We start from the raw sequence: 21,091 nt of genomic DNA on the forward strand, positions 1-21,091 counted from the left end.
AGAATGAAATAAAATCAACAAAAATAAACAAAGGGAAATAAAATTAATGTGTAAAACAAATACAACCCAAAAGGACTGGCAAATCTTCTTCTTAATGCCACAGAGAGGGAAAAAATGGGACCTCCTGAACTTGAATGATGTCACAATGGAGTGGAAAAGTGATAAGTTAGAACATTGGGAGTGATACAGTTATTTAATGACAGAGCTTTAGTATTTCAAGTTCCACCAAAGATGGACAACTTCTCCCGGTGTGTGCCCGTAAAAAGTATGTTCATGCCATTATTCCCATTCCGTGTACAGTATGTACAAAGTTGGCAAAGAGATTTCTGTACCTGATTGATCTGTTTATGTGCAAAGTTAGCATGCTATGCTAAATTCCGTGCTATGTTTCCTTAGCGTGTGCTATAATATCCGTAAGTAGGGACTATTGTGTTATTGTGTCCACCTTTGTGTCTGATGTATGTATTCTAATGTTCCTAATGTGGTTGATCAATTTTACTGATAAAGTAACTTGTAATCTCATTTAAGTACTTTTAAAATCAAGTCATCTGTAAATTCATTACTTTGAAAATGGAGTAATCAGTTAAGTAAATGTCTTACGTGAATTAGGTCAAACTGATTTGTTGTAGAAATCAGGAGAGCATTTCAGTATTTCAATATGTTTACAATAGATTTGTATTTATGTGCAGCAAAAAAAAGTATGGAAACAGTGAACAGTGAACTTTTGCAGTGAAAGGTTTAGCTAAGGTCAAATTAAGGTAATTTTTGCATGTTTGTGTCCTGTTTGTTTTGTTGTTGCCTAATTCCAATCATTTTCAAATTCCACTACCACACCCCCAGCGGAGAGTTTAGCAGCAGCGGCAGTGAATTGATTTTGCTTTCAATTTCTCATATTCATTTTTCTCTGTTTAACATTTCCGCACTGACCTCCTTTCAACCATTCTGAGCACAAAGACCCAGACTCAGCAGGGAACGACAGGAGCGCGACCTTGGCACCATACCCAGCTGAGGTAAGGTGTGCCTGAGGTGGAGATGGAGACAGGTGAGCCAGTTTTGCATGGAACGCGGGGACACCGTGGAATCAAAGAGAACGGGTGGAAGAGAGAGAGAGAGAGAGAGAGAGAGAGAGAGAGAGAGAGAGAGAGAGAGAGAGAGAGAGAGAGAGAGAGAGAGAGAGAGAGAGAGAGAGAGAGAGAGAGAGAAACTTCTATATATAAAGTATCCAGATGTGACCTCTGCAGAGGGGGTCCGGCCTCATGGTTCAACACTCATTAATAAGGTCACACAGAGGTGAGACAGGCGGCTGACTCGCTGCATTTCAAACAAAACAATAAGGGGAAGAGGATGGAGTCAACATCAACAAGCGGGCTTTCAATACATTGCCCTTTCAGGCTGCTTCACATTGTTGTCTGTATTCATGATACTTGACCTTTAAGAAATTTTAGGGTCATCTTTCATATGCATTTGACAGAGCCGCGAGACAAAATAGAAGAATGTGACAGCTAGAAATGTATATTACCCTAGAATAGAGGACGTTTGTAAGAGAAACATTCTAACAGCTCAATCAATGAAGCACTCTGATGCTAAGTTAGCATAGCAACAGAGCCAACCCAATATAAAGGATGCCAGCTTGCGCTGTGTGAGTGTACGTTAGTAAAAATCTCACTCCTTGAAGCCTTCAACAGAGGGTGCTGGCGGCAGCATGGCTCGCACAGTGTACGAGGCTCCATTTTTATACAAATACTGAACCCACACAAAATACCATTCTAAAAATATATAGTGTCAACAAAAATGGACGTTTTTGATCACACATCACTACACTGGCACAGGAAGTAGTCACAGGTGCCTCTCATGGATGATGCTGCAGTGGGGTGAGATGGCTCGCCAATTATTTTGAAAATACATCTTAGACTAATATAATAATGTTGTTCATGTAGCTTCATTAATTTAAGAATTAATTTGAGTAATTTCTCCAAGACCGTTAACAGAATTATTAAGGGAATTTTTAGATACTCCAGTTTTTAATAATACAGCATAATAGGCATAATAATAATAATAATAATAATAATAATAATAATAATAATAATAATAATAATAATAATAATAATAATAATAAGCAATAATAAAAAAAAAAATCTCCTGTTTTTCTGACAATTTTTTTTGGGGAGCTTTGTTTTTTTTTTGTTTTTTTTGTTTTTTTCTGTTGTTCTGAATGTTTTTTTCTGTTTTACTGAATATTTTATTGTCATAAAAAAAATATATCCAGAAAAACAGGAGGAAAAATTACTCCGAAAAACAAGTGTGCTCGGTTTTTTGGAATAAATTTTTCTGTTGTTTTTTTTTTAAATAATGTTTTCCCCTTTCTCAATATTTTTTTTTCTCTTGTTTTTCTGAGTAATTTTTCCTCATATTTTTTTGAATATTTATTTTATGCAAAAAAACAAAAAACGTAAAAAAAAATATGTTTTTGTTGTTGTTTTTTTACCCCAAGTGAGTGCAATAGGCTTCCGTATTGGAGCCAGTTTAGTTTAGTAATGGGACTCAGTATTCCCTATTCAAAACAATCAAAAAATCAATTTGAAAACAAAATGAAATGTTTGTATTGGGACGGTCATATGACCACATTTCTATGTAAAGAGGAAACTTCAAACCACATTCATTGATTAACTTATTCCATTCAATTACATCGTGCATATCATCAAGTTTGCGGGTTTGACTATGACTGAGAGACAGCGGTACAATTAACTGGTAGCCAGCTCATACCTATGGCCAATTTAGTGTCTTCGATGAACCTAATATGTAGGCTATGTTTTTGAAATGTGGAATAAAGCTTGATTGATTGAAAAATCCAGTGTGTACTGTGTAGTTTGTTTTTTGAGAGAGCTGCAGATAGGTGCAGTTCCCTTGTGACCCTCAACAGGATAAGCAGTATAGACAATGAATGGATGATTACGCCCATCTCTACATAATACGCCCATATGCAAGTTTTTATGATAATTAGGTTCATTATCAAATTGACTATCAATTTAGTGTTTACTGTTCAATACAGAATTACAGAGAGAAATTAAATAGTCACAGTTCAAGTCCTGACACACAAATGTGAAAATGGCAACAGTTGGCTAGAGATGTAACTCTGCTTCCTATCTACTGTTGACATGCCCTTGAGCAAGGTACCATCCCACTCAAAAGGTACAGACATCTTCTTAAAAAGCACTGCGAGAGTATAAAAATGAAATCTTCCAAATGGGTGTTCCCCACAGAACTGTATCTAAGATGAAACCACCAAGTTCACAAAATTGTTGGCAGTTTGTGGGTCGGTTGCACCTGTTCTGGAGCTAGTTCACATATGCAGTACTCAAATATGAGGCATTAACCACATACACGGAGGAACATGAAGTGCATCCACAAGTTAAAGAGCAAAAATGCACCAACATAGATCCACATATGAACACACACTCATGTGACAAATAACTATATAAGTGAATTGCTCCACAAATCCATGCAAAGACGCAGACCACAACTGCAAAATAACCTTCGACTGACAAGCATATGTCATACATTAAAAAAAACACACTTGCGCACAAACTGCTCAAAATGAAAATTAAAAACAAATTCCTTCACAATGAATTAAAAACATTCCTTCACAATGTTTCATCACAAAACGTGTGTAGTTGTATGACTTGATGCATTTCCACATTTTTTTCAGTGCAAGATCACTAGGCCGTTTCTGCGTGTGCGTATGCGTGTGCGTGTGGTGTGTAAAGCAGCAGATTAATCTAGTAGGGTCGCTGAGATGACACTAATCCCTTCGTTGATTATCTAGAGCATAACATCACTCTAATCTGATGGGGGGTTAAGAAAGATAGACAAGGTTGGAGTGGGTAAAGCAAAGAAAGAACAACAGGCAGAAGCCGACAATACATACAGGTTGGCTTGATTCAATTCGGCAACATTTCTCTCTTCTTTTTTTAGAAATATCAATTTGAGCTAAATAGGACCGAGAACAACCAACAATCTAGCCATAATAATAATAAAAAATGCACCAATAGTTTGCTTTCTTCACAGGTTTCCTTCTACTTCTACCCAATACTTCCAAAAGAATTTTGTAGTTACAAACAGTTGCTTAGTCATTTTTTTTTTTTTTTTTTTTTGCTTTGTATTACAAGCCAAAATTGGAGCTCAGCTACAGCGCCGCTTGAGTGGTTAGGGGGTTGAAAAGATATCCAAACTTCACCATGCGGTATTATCACGATATGAAGCTCACGATACGATAATTATCACAATATTGTGGGGAGTTTGGAGATATTTAAAAAAGGTCACAATATTATAAGAAAAGTGAGCTCATACTTAAAAAAAAGCACAATTTTGTGCATATAAACAGCATGGTTATTATTATTAGTAGTATTATTTTGTTATTGTTATTATTATGTTATGTTGTCAATGCACGCACACATTGAGCTTCTCCACATATTGACTCGCTTCACATGCATATTATGTTCCCCTTCATCTGACAATTAGTGTAGATTTTAAGCATAGAAGGGCCAAAACATCTCTAATGAAAATAAAATTGCACTATAAAAAAATAAAATAATAGCCAGGAGAGGGTGCTAGAACTGCACACATGGAAATCATCCTGACTTTTTGAACAGATGTGTTGCATTTAAATATCGGTAACATGATGGCGCCGATATTGTGGCAGATATTATGATATCGCACTCTCTAATTACTCGTAGAAATAAAACCAGTTTGTTGCTTTACATTCTCGTTTATTATGTTCAGTTGTATTTGTGCACAATTATAGTGCGTTATTTTATTTTATATTTAAAGATATATTTTTCAGGGGGCTCTGAAATAGATTGTTTCTTAAAATAATTGCCTTAGTCTTTTTTTTTTGTGCAAATATATATATATATATATATATATATATGTTTTGTTTTGTTTTTTTGTTTTTTTTTGCGTAAATCATCTCCTCATGATGCAAATGGTTAAATTTTTTTGTTTCCTGAAAAATCTGAAAAAGTGACTTAAGCGATTATTTTCACGTTACGTCATTTCAATTGGAAAATATTTTTGAAATGTAGTTACGCATTTCGTGAACTCATAACTCAAGCTCCCACTTTGAACATGGCAGGCTGATGGAAATATAAAAATGTGACAAAAGCTCTGAGGTCTGGTTATTGACAGTGAGACAACGTAGATGGCTTTGGGGGTCCACTAAGTTCGAGAGTGACAGAAAAGCCAACAGACTCTGAATACTATCTGATATTACAATGAAGTTATTCTGTTGAAGCAGAGAACAGTCACAAGTGGGAAGTGAGGAGGATGTTTTCTATGCAATGGTGGAACAGCGTGTGTATGCATGCGTGGGTGTGTGTGTTTTCTATATCTGTGGCTGTCTCTGTCTCTTAGTGTTATCATTATCAAAGTAAATTGAGGTTCCCGTGCGCGAGATGAAGAATACAATATTTCCATTTCTAACCCGTGCTCATCCTCGCTGCAGCTACATAGTATAATCACAACACTGTCAAAACACATCGCACACACAATGGATCATTTCAGTAAACCTAAAAGTTTATATTTCGGGCTTGTATAGGCATTCCATGCCATATGTATTCATGGCCTTTCTAACATATTCCAACAGTGATCAGTTCTCATCCTTAGAATTTATTTTATTTTGTTTTCATCACTAAAATGAGTAAACAAGTAATACAGCCATGAAATATTCCATTTGTGATTATTAGCTACACAAAATATTGCATTACAATGAGAGAAAAGTTCTGGTTGAGAACTGACAATAAATATATTTGTATGTTCGTTGACTGCAAACAAAATACGGATCATTGGGATTGGCCCAAAACAAAATGGGGCCATGGTAAGAAAGGCAAATAATAACTCCATTGTGGATATATAGATGAGAATCAATTCATATCATTATGTTTCAAAATCATTGCTTTCTGAGTTATATCCAATTAGGTTATGTATGTAAAAATATACACAACTATAGGTATGATTCAGTATAGTTTCGACAACTGTGTCACGAAAGGAAATAGTGTACATTTTTGATTGGCTTTTATCAAAACTATGAACACCATCTTTGCTATTGGATATACTGTATATGTGAATATTTGTGTGAGTATAAGGTGACCACAATACAGTATAAGACAGCTCTCAGTATGATTCATTGCAGTTCTAGACCATTGTAAACAATAACAAGCATATATCTCTTCAATAAAACTGAGTACAACTACATTTTTAAAGGCATGAATTATGATACAGTTGTAGTGTCTGTTTGTATTACATTGTAGCACATGGTACCTATAAATTAAGTTATTCTAAATGCTGTTGTTGCACAAGCACATTGTTTTTGATTCCTCTTTCGATGACTATAACATAGTTTCAAACAGGCACACAAACTTCTGTTTATTATTTCTCTTATCGAAATGTGAAGATTTTCAACACCCGACTATAAACCATAACCAAGACATAAGAGCAAAAGAGATGTGGTAGAAATGGATGGCTGAGGTCTGACATCTTCCATATTTTATGAATCCAGTCAAAGGTAATTACGCTCGAAGTGTGAGAGAGCTCGACAAGGAGAAAGAGAAGGCGGGGAAGAGAGGCGGATTATCTGTGTCAGTGGCCATTTGCTCACAACTGGCGCCAAATCGGAGAGAGGGCCAGAGGCATGGTGCATCATGGGTAAATGAGCACACGCTGCATGGCGTTTTCCACACGCCGAGGCCGAAGGGGGGCACGGGGCAGGAGTTGGAGTTGTGAGAAACTAAGTTGACTCCTCCATTTTGTGTGAAATCATACTCGCTATAATCAAAGATTACTGATCGAAAGCAAGAAAAACGGGCGATTTCAAAATCGGAAAACCCAGTGAGTAAGCCACTTACCCGTTAGCCTGGAGTTAGCGTAAGGAGGTGAGAGGCTGTCATGCGATGTAATGTACTGAGATCCTTCTGCATAGCTCTGGATAAAGACAAAAATAATTGAAATACTTTAAGTGAAAACTACATTGATGCAAATGGAGAAATATGTTTTGCAGCGTGTCTTCTGGGATTTTGGTCCATGACTTTTTGACGGATCTGAATCAAACTATCTGTTCTATTTCATTCTACAGGTGTTTGATGGGCGGTCAGGGTCAGGGCCAGGGATCTCAAGTCCTCCCACACCGAACTCATCCAACCATATCTGCACAGCCCTTGCTATGTGCACTGGGGCACATCTGGCTGGAAAAGAAAATTGCCTTCCACAAACTATTCCCTCAAGGTTTGAAGCACACTATGTCCAAAATCTCTTGCAAGTGAAGAGGAAGATTCAGGAAGATGGCTTTTTTCGAACTTAGAGAATTCTTACAACAACAAAAAATGCTGAAAAGGATGGCCGGAAAAGGGGAAAAACATTCCAGAAAAAAGGCAAAAGATACTGGGAAAAAAAAAGTAAAAATTGTGAATTGCGAGTATGCAGGGGTCGACTGTAGTTTTAAGTTGTAATATGATAATCCACCACTAGTTTAGAAAATGCATGGTCCTGAATAGGACTGATAAAAAACAAATTAAAAAAAAAAAAACTGTGGCCCATTAAATCTAAACTGTTCCCTAAACCCTTTACAAAATCCACTTTTTTTTTTCAGTTTCTTTTTGTTTTACCTTCGAAGAACGACTTCCACTCGCCCATGACCCTGCACTTGTTCTCTCCTCCATATCTGCAGCATAGTGAAAGAAAAGAGAGAACACAAATTGAATTAAATTATTGAACAACAGAAAATACTTTAAAAAAAAATCTAACATTGAATAGGTTGTAGACTAGTAGTTAACATTTCTGCCTCACAGTTCTGATGCATGGATATAAAAATGCATTTACGAACTGTTTTTTTTCTTTTCCTCACTAATTGAAATTAGGAATTGCTCAAATATTATGCAATATTTTTAATCTGAAGATAAGATGTGAAAAATCCCCGGAACAATTGGTTGTTGTTGTTGCTCATTCACACAAATGGTCATCTGTACATTAATTCCACATAATCAATATACCTCAATGACTTTTATCCTAAACACTCAACATTGCACACTGTGCCATGTGTGTAGATTCTGTGTACAGACGAAGAGCGTAATCAACGACATCAGAGTAAATCATCATCTCTCCTTTCTCCATGTCATTAAACATTATTGATTATGATTGCAGAGTCTTTAATGTCTCTATGAAATGTAATGGACCTGTAAGCTTTCGCACAGACCACTAATCCCCGCTGCCATCACACTGCATTGCAAAGGTCAGTCTCTTGCCTGAGAGGTCACAGGTTTGATTCCCTGCCACAAGTGATACTGGAATGTACTTCCAGGCAAACAACCTTGGAAAACTAAAATGTCCTTCTTCATTATAAACACTTGATTTGGGAGTTTTATTCTTTCTATAACGGTGTGACAATGTGCAACTAACACAAAACAACTTCCATATACACAAACTCAATAATACGGTAATATCTTTCTGGTTTTGCAGCAATTGGAATTAGAATATAGCTAAGTTTCATCATTATTCACAAATCTGTTTAAAACACTGGGGAAAACAGCTGTTTTGCAACATGGCCCTGTTTGATCTCTTATACTCTGCTGCCAGTTGCTGGCCGTTTTTGTAATAACTACCATTGCATTAAGCGTTCTCTTCAGTTCAGAGGCTGCATCAAACACTTCTGTATGCTCTAGCTTAAAAAAAAAAAAAAAAAAAAAAAAAAAAAAAAAAAAGTATAAATATGTTTTTGGGACCATGGTAATATTTAGTGTTTTTATACGTTTTTGGGAACAAATGAGTTAGGCTAGACCAAATTTACTAAATTTACTAATTTTAAATGAGCTAAATTAACTAAATGTGAAGTTTTTTGTTTGTGCAAGTTGTACATAACATTGTCACAATACATTTGTCGGTTATATTGACAGTATTTCAGAAATACATAAATAACAATGTATCTACCATGCCTCTTGTCCATTAGGATCAGAGGTGAGGTCATGGGATAGACTCCAGATCACCATATATATATATATATATATATATATATTTTTTTTTTTTTTGCCTAAATCATCTCCATCATCTCCTCATGATGCAAATGGTTACATTTTTTTGTTTCCTGAAAAATCAATTCCAGGCAAAATACAATTTAAATACAATTTAAACCAGTCTATATGTGTGTATAAGTCTATAAGTTTTTCTCTTTTAATGATCACTTCTACAACAATCTTAGAAAATCACAATGTCCAATCACTGATGAGCTACTTTTAGAACAGGCCCGCCCCTGGCCTCCATGTTTGTAATAAATGGTTCAGACAAGCAACCGTTCACACATGAATTCAAGCCTACATAATCATTTTGAGTCTTCAATGATCTTGATGTTAACAAGCCATTGTACCCGGAAAAACGCATGCAAACCTGGGGAGAACTTGCAAACACCTTCTTGTATTGAGTTGTGATTCAAACCCAGAACTTCAGAACTGTGTAACTACTGACGCTACCACAAAAAAATATAACTGAAACTATAAACCAACAGGTAATGTATGACGTTTGACAAAATTAGACAGTTTATAGCTTGCCGTCAGCTATCTGCATTTAATCAAAAGTCTAAGCAGAGTATAAGCAAAAGACATTTGACAGGTTGAGAGTTGGGAGGTATCGGATTTAGAAGTAGGAGTGATGTTGAAGAGGATGTGGAGGTCCACAATTAGCGAGAGCATCATTCAGTGGGGCAAATGGAGAGGATGGGAAAGCAGATTGAAGCAGAAGGACGAGTGCAAAAGAGGTGGCAGAAAGTGTGCAGAAGTTAAAAGACGCGGAGGAAGAGGCGGTAAGAAGGAGGCGTCCATGTGTCCTGCACCTGATAAGGCCTCCGATTGAGGGCTAGAAATTACACTAGCGAGAGGGAGAGGGGGAGAGGGGGAGCGACACACAAATAGCAAAATACAAATGATTTTTCCCACTCCCCTCTCGCCAACGCTAACACACGCATGCGCGCGCCCAATACGCGCACGTGCGCACATTGTAGGTGATCTATCATCAGTTAATGAACTTAGACTGACAGACAGCTCCATGTCTCACACAATGATCATATTAAGACCTGCCTGACGCAAAACAGACCCCTATTAATGCTGTTCGCAATATGTGTGTTGGTGTGTGTGTGTGTGTATTGTACGTTACTGCCGAGGAAACACAAATACTGGCCTTTACTCCACCATTGCACTCTATGTCATTACTGACAACAAAAAAAAGTTCATGTATGACTGTTTAATAATTACGTTGTGATGAGTTTGGTGGTGGTAGATGGTGGCTGGGGACAATTGTTACATGTCATGTGACACAATGTACAGTACATCAGGATTGACCAAACAAGCATGTGTATGGTCTGACATCATACTCTCATTTTTGCTCAGATTATACCGGTACTATACTGTATCCGTTTTAATTTTGGTTTGAACCTTTTAACTCATTCACTCCCGGCCATTTTCACTGAAGCAACCCCTTTACTGGATTTTGACTGCTTTTGCAAGGCCCACAGAGTATTGTATTCTATTGCTATAAAACATGGAATCTACCAAAAGAAAAATTAGCATCTCTTCTTTCATCAGGACAAAAAAAAGGTATATTTCTATCTGTTTCCGTTTTGCAGCAATTAGCATTAGAATATAGCTAAGTTTCATCCCAAATCTGTTTAAAACAGTGGGGAAAAGTTTTTTTTTTTCAACATGGGTCTGTTTGATCTCTTATACTATATATCTTTTTGCTCAAGTTCATTGTTCATTGCTTCAAGCGTTTTCTTCAGTTCCGACACTGCATCAAAGACTTCTGTATGCTCTAGCATAAAAAAAACATTAAAAAAATAAAAATAAAAAAAATAAATACGTATAAATACGTCTTTGGGAACAAATGAGTTAAAGGGATCCTTGTCTTTTCGAGCCATTTTCAACAGTAAGAAGATAATATTTTCTCTATAATTCATGTGAGAACTTCATTATATTTCATGAACAATTAAAACCTTTAAAAAGTCATTTTGCCACTTGCTGTTGACTGAGGATAACATCATCTGTGCTGAGGACCAATCATGGCTCAGTTTGCTGACCAAACCCAGAAAACAGGTGAGCCGTGATTGGTTGTTACCTATTTCCTTGTGATATCATCTTCAGTTGACAGCAAGCAGAAACGTGTTTTTAAAGGTATTAATTGTACATAAAAATAATAATAAAATAATAAATAATAAAGTTATCAAATCAATTCTCAACAAAATGTAAACTTTTTATTGGTGAAAATGGCTCAATGAGTCAAGTATCCCTTTTTAATCAGCATGTGCTATGATGTAACTACATCATGTCATATCTGCTTTTAATTTTGCTTGATTTTACTCTTATCTGATGTCTCTCGGCCAGGTCAGCATTGCAACTCAGAATTTGCTGTAAGTTGCCTCACCTGGACAAAAAAAAAATGTTTTTCAATAAATAAATAAATAAATAAGTCTTAAACACAATTACAAAGTGCAGTCTATGAGGTAGCTACACTTTAATGACATATTATTAGATTCATTTGTTAATTACAGCTCAATGATAAGCACAGCTACACTACTTCATAAATAATTTATACGCCGCCCGAAAATGCAGTCAGCATAGAGGAACAGCCCCTTAATAAACTAACTTCGGCAGTTGTCAAAACAAGATTAAGCACTTCCTTCCAATTCAGATCAAAATGTATTTGTTGTAAACAAGATGTCCTCAAAAACTACCAAAGATGACCATATATGATTACCACAGTATTTGCAGGATAACATCTAATAACTGCCACAAAAATGAACAAAGGTTTGAAGCCAGAATGTACAGTACATATTTTTTTCTATTTGCCAATATTAGCTTTGTAACTTTTATTAAAACATAAAACAACGATACTGTAACCTTAAAAGTAGTACCAGTGTACTAGCTGCTAATCTTAGCTGATATAATTCGATAGTTAGTCTCTCCGCTAACGTTATTTATGTGCAATTAATAAAGGAAATAATGTTCTAAACGATGGATGGATGGATGGATGGATGGATGGATGAATGGATGGATAACCTATTGCACCTGATGTATCAGTATACATCATGACACGCTGACGAAAGGTATTTTTTTGACATGTAAAACAAATCAAGTGTACAATGTGTGTGTGTGTGTGTGTGTGTTTGTGTGCGCATGTGAGACTGCACCTGTGTAAGATGTATAGCTCCACTGTTCTCATTTGCGCTCTGCAAGTAACTATAGGCCACGCCCATCCTCCACCACCCATGCATACAACATATAGTCATTGAGATACCAATGTATCCAACACTTACTGTGATGATGAATATGGACAGTTTTTTTTCTTTTGTTTTGTTTTTTAGTATATGAAAGTAAGCGTGAACTGTAATCATCATTTAAATTTAAGTGTTTATGGTGCCAATTTGTTTCACAAATGTGTTAGTATGTATAAATGGGTGATTGTAGTTCATTCAAGTTGACGTGTATTATTTTATGCGGGCCTGCCACATCAAATATGGCGGACGCGCTGATGACCAAAAGATCTTATCTTTCACTTTATCATCATCTCAAGTGAACACGTTATTGACATGAGGTTTAGTCAATATTTGACCAGGTATTGGTGAGCTAAACTGCCAAGCTAGCATAGCTATGTTAGCTTCACATTTCACTTTCCTGAGTTGGATAGATGAAGGTAAACATGGTAGATGTGTTTCTAATCTTCAGGTTGGAAACATCACTAAAAAAAACATTTCTTTCTAAAACAAATGACACACTATTTTATAAAGTAGATTTATTTGTCATGAAATTCCATTCAAAGTGAAGCCGAAGTTGAGTCTTTTGGAGCAAGTCATTAAATGAGTCCAAGTCATATAACTACAAGTTATACAACTGCGGAAGAAAGAGACAATTTCATTGAGTTGTGAGTGTAACAGAAGCCTTTTGTACTTTCACTGAACCCCATTCACATTATTATCGTGGGTTATCACGTACACACACACACACACACACACACACACACACCCACACACACACACACACACGAGTGCTAACACACAAGAAGATGAGACAGTAAGAATTAAGCGTCAGATTACGTCTTTGAATCTTCTTCTTTAAAGCCGCTTAAACTGTCTGACACCCGCAATCCCACTCTTAGTGTGCGTGTGTGTGTGCGTCTCCAAAAAAATGAAGTGATGTAATGCTCAATTCAATTCAGTCATTCGTTGCCTTGTTATCTTTGCAAACTAACAATTACATTCTACCTCATTTTGTACAATTAACCTGCATTCTCTGCTGCTTGTCTTTTTTCTTTTTTCTCTTATATTATTTGAGTGAGATTTTTCTATTAAGCAAGTACTGCATGACTATCATCTAGTCTCCAGTATAAATGTGAGATGAAATATATATATATATACACACACACACTGTGGCATTGTATAACTATAATTATTTTAATGATTTTATTGAAGGGCTTGGTCATGCACCTCATTAATAGCTTATTATGACCGCTCGCCACTGATATATACAGTATATAAATAAATGTAAAATATATAAAAAAATATGAAAGAAAATAAATATATTTAAAAATACATTGTAAAATATTTGGTCATGACCAAATATTCGGGTTAGGGAAAAAAAAAAAAAAAAAAAAAAAGCTAATCAGAGCATATTCGGGTTTTTGCAGATTTACGTGATCTTTCAAAATCGAGATACAGTAATGCCAATATTTGTGTTTTGAAAGAGTTTTTGACTGCATGTAAAGGTAGTCACTGTTTTACTGTCCTTTTACAAATGAGTCACATATGTACTATTTAAACACCCTTTTGCCAACTAAGCTGCTAAACTTGTCACCAGGACTAAATGACAAAATACATTTTTTGTTTTTCCCCGTCGCGTATCATCATTGGCACAGTCAAAAAATTTGCATCAATACTACTAATTTTGGTATGCAAAAATATTCCAGGTTCATAAAGAAACAGTATCAGTTATATTTGACGGAGTATAACATTTTTTCCTCTCTGTACCACTTGCTGCGGTTCTGTTGTTTTATCGATCACACTGATCATGCAGTATTTTGTATGGGCATTCAAAAGTAAATTGATATTGGACTTACTTTCTTTCAAGTATGTATTTTTTCTCTTGTCTGTCCCTCAAAACAGGCTATGTGACTACTATACTTGTGCAACAAATCATGACAATAATACTACTTCTAATAACAGCAGCAACAATAACATCTGCACATAAAACAATTTACCACTCAATCAAAAGTGAGCATGTTTGTCTTTGCAAATATCAAAATTTAACCTAGAAGAGTATTCATGTGATTCATTTAGGACCACAAACATGTTTTGGGAAACAAAATATGTAGTTAGAGAAGAATTTCAGGAGGAAGTTGGGGTTCACGAGGTTAATGACCACACATGCATTAACGCTTCTGTCTGATGCACATTCAACGTGTTACTATGCCTATTGATTTTCTGCACACATACAAGCATACACACCCCACACATAAAAATACACACCCGCATATACACTCACACAAATGCTCATACACACACACAGGGGCCAGTGTTTCCTGTCATTAGGCAGCAGAGCTGTTCTATAATTAGAACATCTGGACCCAAGTAAGTTTAGTGCCAATGGCCTCGCACGCACACACAGACAGAGAAACACGCACACAACCTACACATTAACGTTTTTTTTTTTGTTTTTTTTTACGTGCCATTTTATGTTGCTTGTTTTCTCGCTTTTTTGTTTAGAAAAAAAGCACATTAAAGTAGCAAAACAAACAACAGCTTGGAGAGCTAATGGCACACTAAATGAATAGAGAGAGGATCTTGTGAAGTAATAGAGGGAAAGAGAGAATGGGAGGGAGTGACAGGAAAAGTAGAGAGAAAAAAAAGATTAGCAAGTTCAAACATGGCTTTCTTGAATCAGCAGAGTTTTTTTTTTTTTTAAATACTCATAGCCTACAGATGCCTTTCCAAAAAGTGAGATTAATATTGATAATAGCAGGGCCCTTCCCTTTCTATATTTTCCCCTCTCTGCAGTGGAAGAAGAATAAGAAGCCCAGCCGATTCCTTTGACAACCCCCCCTCGTCTCTCCACACAAGCCCATGTGAAGCCGAGCCAACTGTGGCTTAGATCTCTACACACCATTACCACCGGAGGAACAAAAGGAAATAAAAAAAGCAAAATTGTCGCAGACTAAAAAGCAGCAGAGTTAGCAAACTTTTAAAAGTAGTGAGAACAATGCACATGAAAGCACGGAGCCAAAGTACTGCCTAAGAGCAAGTTATATGCAGAAAAAAAACAAAATACATGATCACAAGTGAGAAAATACAAATCATTTGCATGGGTATGTTCCGAAACAAAGAAGTTGCAAATGTTTGTATCCGCATTTTGTTCAATGGAACATTTAAGGTCGGACACAATCTGTTGTGGGATGCTGGTCTCCAGCATATTCAGATTTTGACTAAAATTTTTCATAATGTCCCAACACAAAGCCTATTTGGAAAATTGTTAAGATATTAACTGTTAAAAAAAAAGTGTCAAAATAAGTCCATTCCATATATTAAGATGTAAAAACAACAAAACACTTAATACCTGACCTAAAAAAGTTTTGCAGGTACACACAATGTAAGGTTTGTTTTCACAGTGCTGAAATGGCGAATCACAAGAAGGAGTCATGCCATATGGCCCCTGACGAGGGCTGGTCATTGAAAAGGGGATTCAAGAGTGTGTGAAAAAGTGAGAATCGGATCATTTTTGCCTAGACTAGACAAACTAAAAGTGACTAATATGGCACCATAGCACCAACTGCATAACAACTGCAAACATTATCATCACAAAGGATATAGTAACTGCATAAGCAACTAATAACATCAACATTATAAAAAAAAAATGACCCAACACAAAACACAGTCATAACACACATCTTCTCACACCCAAAGAGGAATATTTTTCAGTAAAAATATAATTAAATCACTCAACAAAACTTTATTTATAAAGCGCTTTAAGAACAAACTGTATGATGACATTCTTTTTGAGAGAAACTCACCCGGTCAACTCTCAAATCCTAGATGAGCATTCAGCCAAAGGGGCCCTAATTACATTATTACTGTCTCACGTTGAGTGAATGTGAATATAATTGTTCATTCAGAACATCAACAATTTAATGATTAATAGATTCATTTGAGTTCAAAGATGTGTAGACTTCTAAGACTAAAGCAATCAATTAAACCCATCAATTAATTATCTAATTAGAGAGAGAGAGAGAGAGAGGAGAGAGAGAGAGAGAGAGAGAGAGAGAGAGAGAGAGAGAGAGAGAGAGAGAGAGAGAGAGAGAGAGAGAGAGAGAGAGAGAGAGAGAGAGAGAGAGAGAGAGAGAGAGAGAGAGAGAGAGAGAGAGAGAGAGAGAGAGAGAGAGAGAGAGAGATCCAGTCTCTAGGTAGACTTGAGTTTGACAATTCAATTACGGCTTCTTTCCCTCTGAGGAGTTTTTTTGTATATGTTGGTTTTGCAAAACTCTATCTCACGGACACCTGCCAGCTCTGTGGTACCGCAAACAGAAGGATAAGTAAGGCTTAATCATAGCACGAGAGAGGAGGAGAGACATTTCCACAAACTGGAGGAAGTCCAAGGGTTGGATGAGAGGCTGTGAAATGGTCTTTCAACAAGTGCAGAAAGTAAATCGGCAAACAGTTGGGCTGCGTTAAACAAGCTCAGAAATTCGTACCTTGACATCTGCTTTTAATTACCAGGGAAAATAGGAAGCAGCCTAACTCTTGTTTTTTCCCTTCACTCTCGTCCTTTACTATCCTCAAATGTACCTTCCTTATTTTTCTGAAAACTGTATGTCTTTTAATATTTGGGAAGGTTGTGAAGAGTCCTTGTGGAAATGAAGGATAATTTGGTTTGAATGTGACTGAACAGAAGAAGATTGCTCAAGTCAAGGTGTGAACAAGGTAGTTCAAACTAGATTGCTGACAGTCAACAAAGATGGTGGTCATGGCTTCAAGAAACCCTCTAATCCCTAAATTAACATTTATCCCAAACTAATTAGCTGTAACTGAAATCTCAGTGCTGCTTGCTTTTCCTACACAAGTACAAACAAGTCACTAAATCTTCATCACGCTTCAATTTTTGAGTAAAAAAAAAAAAGCTACCATCCCTCTTTTTACCTTCTCTTGCTCTTTGACCTCTCATCACATGTAAACATTAAGGTAAAACGGACCCTAGTTTGTTCTTGCAGGCAGGTAAAGGTGAACCTACACAGTTCTGAACATAAAACACGCAAAAGCGCACAAGCAAATATGTATAACATATGCTGTAAATAAAACTGTCTACATCAGTGACAGCCTGCATTATATCAAAACCCCCAAACAACCACTATCATCATCACTCATCATGAGAGACAACAGACTGCCTCCCACTTTTAGAGCCAGCCTTGGGTAAACACAATTTCCCTTTAGAGGGGAGTCAAATGGCCCATATGGAAGAAGCAACTTGGATATATATATATATACATACATATATATATATATATATATATATATATATATATATATATATATATATGTATATATATATATACACACATATATATATATATACATATATATACATATATATACATATATATATATATATATATATATACATATATATATACACATATATATACATATATACATATATATATATACATATATATATATCCATATATACATATATATCCATATATATCCATATATATATCCATATATATCCATATATATATATATATATCCATATATATCCATATATATATATATATATATATATATATATATATATATATATATATATATATATATATATCCATATATATCCATATATATATATATATATATATCCATATATATATATATATATATCCATATATATATATATATATATCCATATATATATATATATATATTTTATTTTGGTATTTTTGGGTATGTTTGTCTGTGATTGGTGGTTTTGTCATGTATTCCTCGTTTCTTCGGTTGCCTCGTTATGTCTAACCACGTCCACCTGAGTGTGTCTTCCCTTCCCTTGTAACCAATCACTCTCCTCAGCCACTTGTGTTCTCCCAGATGTGTCTCTTTAGGTCATTAGTGTTAGTGTATTTAGTCTGTTGTGTTTGTCCAGTCGGCGTGGGTGCATTGCTGGTGTTACGTGGGTCATTTTGGGTGTCTCGTCTGGTAAGCTTTTCAAGTCAGGTCCTGTCAAGTCAAATTAAGTTCTTTCAAGTCAAGTCAAGTGAAGTTCGTTCAAGTCAAGTCAAGTCAAGTGAAGTTCTGTCAAGTCAAGTGAAGTCCTGTCAAGTCCTGTCAAGTCAAGTCAAGTCAAGTCGAGTCTCGTTCTGTCAAGTCTAGGTATGTCAAGTCAAGTCTAGTTATATCAAGTCTAGATATGTCAAGTCAAGTCTAGTTATATCAAGTCTAGTTCTGTCAAGTCAAGTCAAGTCTAGTTCTGTCAAGTCAAGTCTAGTTCTGTCAAGTCAAGTCAAGTCTAGTTCTGTAAAGACAAGTCCAGTCACGTCACATTCTGTCAAGTTTAATTCATGGTTTTCCTGCCCACTTATCAATAAATCACTATGTTGCTCATTTCCTGTCCGATCGGTCTCCTCTATTTGGGTCCACATCTCTCACTCCACCCCTCCAAATCATAACAGTGTATAGCTGATATTCAAACAGCACACAAAGTTATCTCAAATATGTTATGTCCAAATTAATGGCTAAAATCTTTCATAATCTGTTATTTCAAGTCCCCTATTTGAATCGAATCTGAATGTCTTAATGAGCATGCTTCAAATGTGCATTATTATTAAATCCATTTGCAACTTCAACAGTGCTTGATACAGTGCTACAGTACTGCATGGGTCATTAAACAATCTACTGCTGCATCTACTACATGTCACGATGGTTGCATGAGAAACAAAGTGTTCCTGATGAGTTCCCCTTGAACTAAAAACAAAATAAATAAATAAAAATAAAAAATAAATAATTTTTTTTTTTTTTTTAAAAAGACGCTTCAGACTCCGGCATTCTAAATGTGAGGGCAAATGTAATGCTGTAGGTCTGACGGGATCAATAGGCAATCATTGAAGTGTGGATCATACCACACATTCATTCACATGCACCTGTGCAGGAAAGGGAGCACAGACATTTGTTGGTTTGAGTAGGCGACAAGGAAGTGAGAATGGGGCTCAGGTGAATTCCATCATCTTGCGCCCAACCTGCTAATAATAGATCACAGAAACCATCACAGCATTAACAGCCATTTACTGAGAAATCAGTCACACAGTCACTCGAAAAAGAAACAAGCTTCAGCTTCCTCCCACTGAGTCTCGTGCTTTCCTACAATACGTGTAAAGTGGCTTTCAGCATCTAGAAAAGCGCTATATACATTTTATGCATGGTTATTTTTATCATTTGGCAAGGCAAGTTTATTGGTGTGCCTATTAGTGTTATTTTCAGTATTGTTAGTTGTTGTGTTTAGGTTATAATACGTTTTGCAGTTTTCGTCTGGTTGACAGAGAAGAATCTGGTGTTATTTGATCAGCATTCTTCGTTTAATATTGTTGAAAAGAAAACAAAAAACATATCCAGTTCCATAATATTAATGAAACAAATTGTACTAAAGTGGTGAAAAGGATGATTTAACACTGTACAGCTTCTTTATCGCTGACTCCAATTCATCGCTTTCTAATAGTACTCAAAGCCAAATGCGAGATGAAAATGTATTCTGTCCCGTTCTCCCAAGTTCAGTCTGCAGTTACTTGTTTGCATGCACAAGTCAAGGACTGGCTTTGAGTCAAGGTTGATGACTTCTGCTGAGGCCAAACAGTTCAAATTGGATCAGCACCAGAATTCCACATTAACATTTAAAGTTTATACATCTGTCCACTATCAAGACACACATTTGAATGCAAACCAAACATAGATTTTGATTTATGTCAATTCTTTGGTAATATTGATTATATATTGGTTATATTGCGGATCTATATTGAAACTACACCCAAACTTTCATCCAGTCCACTCACAATTTCTGACATAGGCACAAGTGTTACAAATATGGGCCAGATCCAGGTAAAAAGGTCATCTATAACCCACCACCCCCCACTCCCCGCCCCTCGAGCTACTTATCAAATGTCTTTTCAAATCTATAAATATGTTTCTTCTACTACAGTGCATCCCATGAATACTCCAGGCTTGGTACTCACAAATTCACTGTTTTTTTTTTGTTTCCCCCCCCCCCCCCCGTAGTATTTTCCCATTTTACAAAAAAAAAAAAAAGAAAAGAAAAAAAAATATTTTTTTTAACCACCAAATGTATATCAGTTGGGGTCAATTATATGTGTATTTTCACTATTTGTGGGCTATTTTACTATCACTGTGAATAGCGGGTTCAACTATATAATTTTAAGTTGTAATGTCACCATTGACTACTAGATGGCAGACATTGCTTAATTGCAATTCTTCTTACCCTCTCGTGATTATGCTCAGTTTTTTTTTGCGGATTTGGAATGACAAGCTAAACAAAACAGAGTACCTGAATGGTAATACAATTTTAAGTTGGTTGATTTTTGTGAGAAAAAAAAAACATATACAAAATGAGATTTGTGCATCTTTGATAGTTATTTTTAATGCGCGAAAGCCCTTTACACAAGTAAAAAATAAAAATAATCACAGTATGTCGTTATTTTTTGATTGTTGATTTTTTTTAATTAAACATGCATTGTGAAATGTATTATGAAAAAGGAAATACAATATCTCAGTACTACTGATGAAAAGTTGTGGCCCTCACACCCCACCCTTCCCATTATATAAGTTGCCCATTCTTCATATGCCTTATTATATTTATTTTAGATCGTACAAAATATTGTGGATGTAGATTAACCTCTTTTAGCTAAGAGCCTAGATTGTAGATTGTTGATTAAGTTAATTTGCTGAGCCAAAAGTAAAATGGGTACATCAACATCCTCACAACCATGTACTGTATACTTAACACTTTACGGTATTTGAGCAATCTGA

The 21,091-nt window shown here is 35.8% G+C and overlaps 1 protein-coding gene across 5 annotated transcripts in view; it reads right to left on the bottom strand.

Moving 5' to 3' along the window:
* tcf4 (transcription factor 4) overlaps positions 1–21,091 on the bottom strand; it is a 211,268-nt gene that overhangs the window by 144,723 nt on the left and 45,454 nt on the right. For all 5 annotated transcript variants that reach the window (XM_077496696.1, XM_077496697.1, XM_077496699.1 and 2 more), the window contains 2 exons: positions 7,656–7,711; positions 6,900–6,975 (listed from right to left, as the gene is read on the bottom strand). In XM_077496696.1, the coding sequence (XP_077352822.1) occupies positions 6,900–6,975; positions 7,656–7,711 (132 nt within the window). The remainder of the gene's footprint in view (positions 1–6,899; positions 6,976–7,655; positions 7,712–21,091) is intronic.

The sequence above is a fragment of the Festucalex cinctus genome, chromosome 15, assembly GCF_051991245.1.
Source record: "Festucalex cinctus isolate MCC-2025b chromosome 15, RoL_Fcin_1.0, whole genome shotgun sequence".
In the NCBI taxonomy this organism is placed as follows: Eukaryota; Metazoa; Chordata; class Actinopteri; order Syngnathiformes; family Syngnathidae; genus Festucalex; species Festucalex cinctus.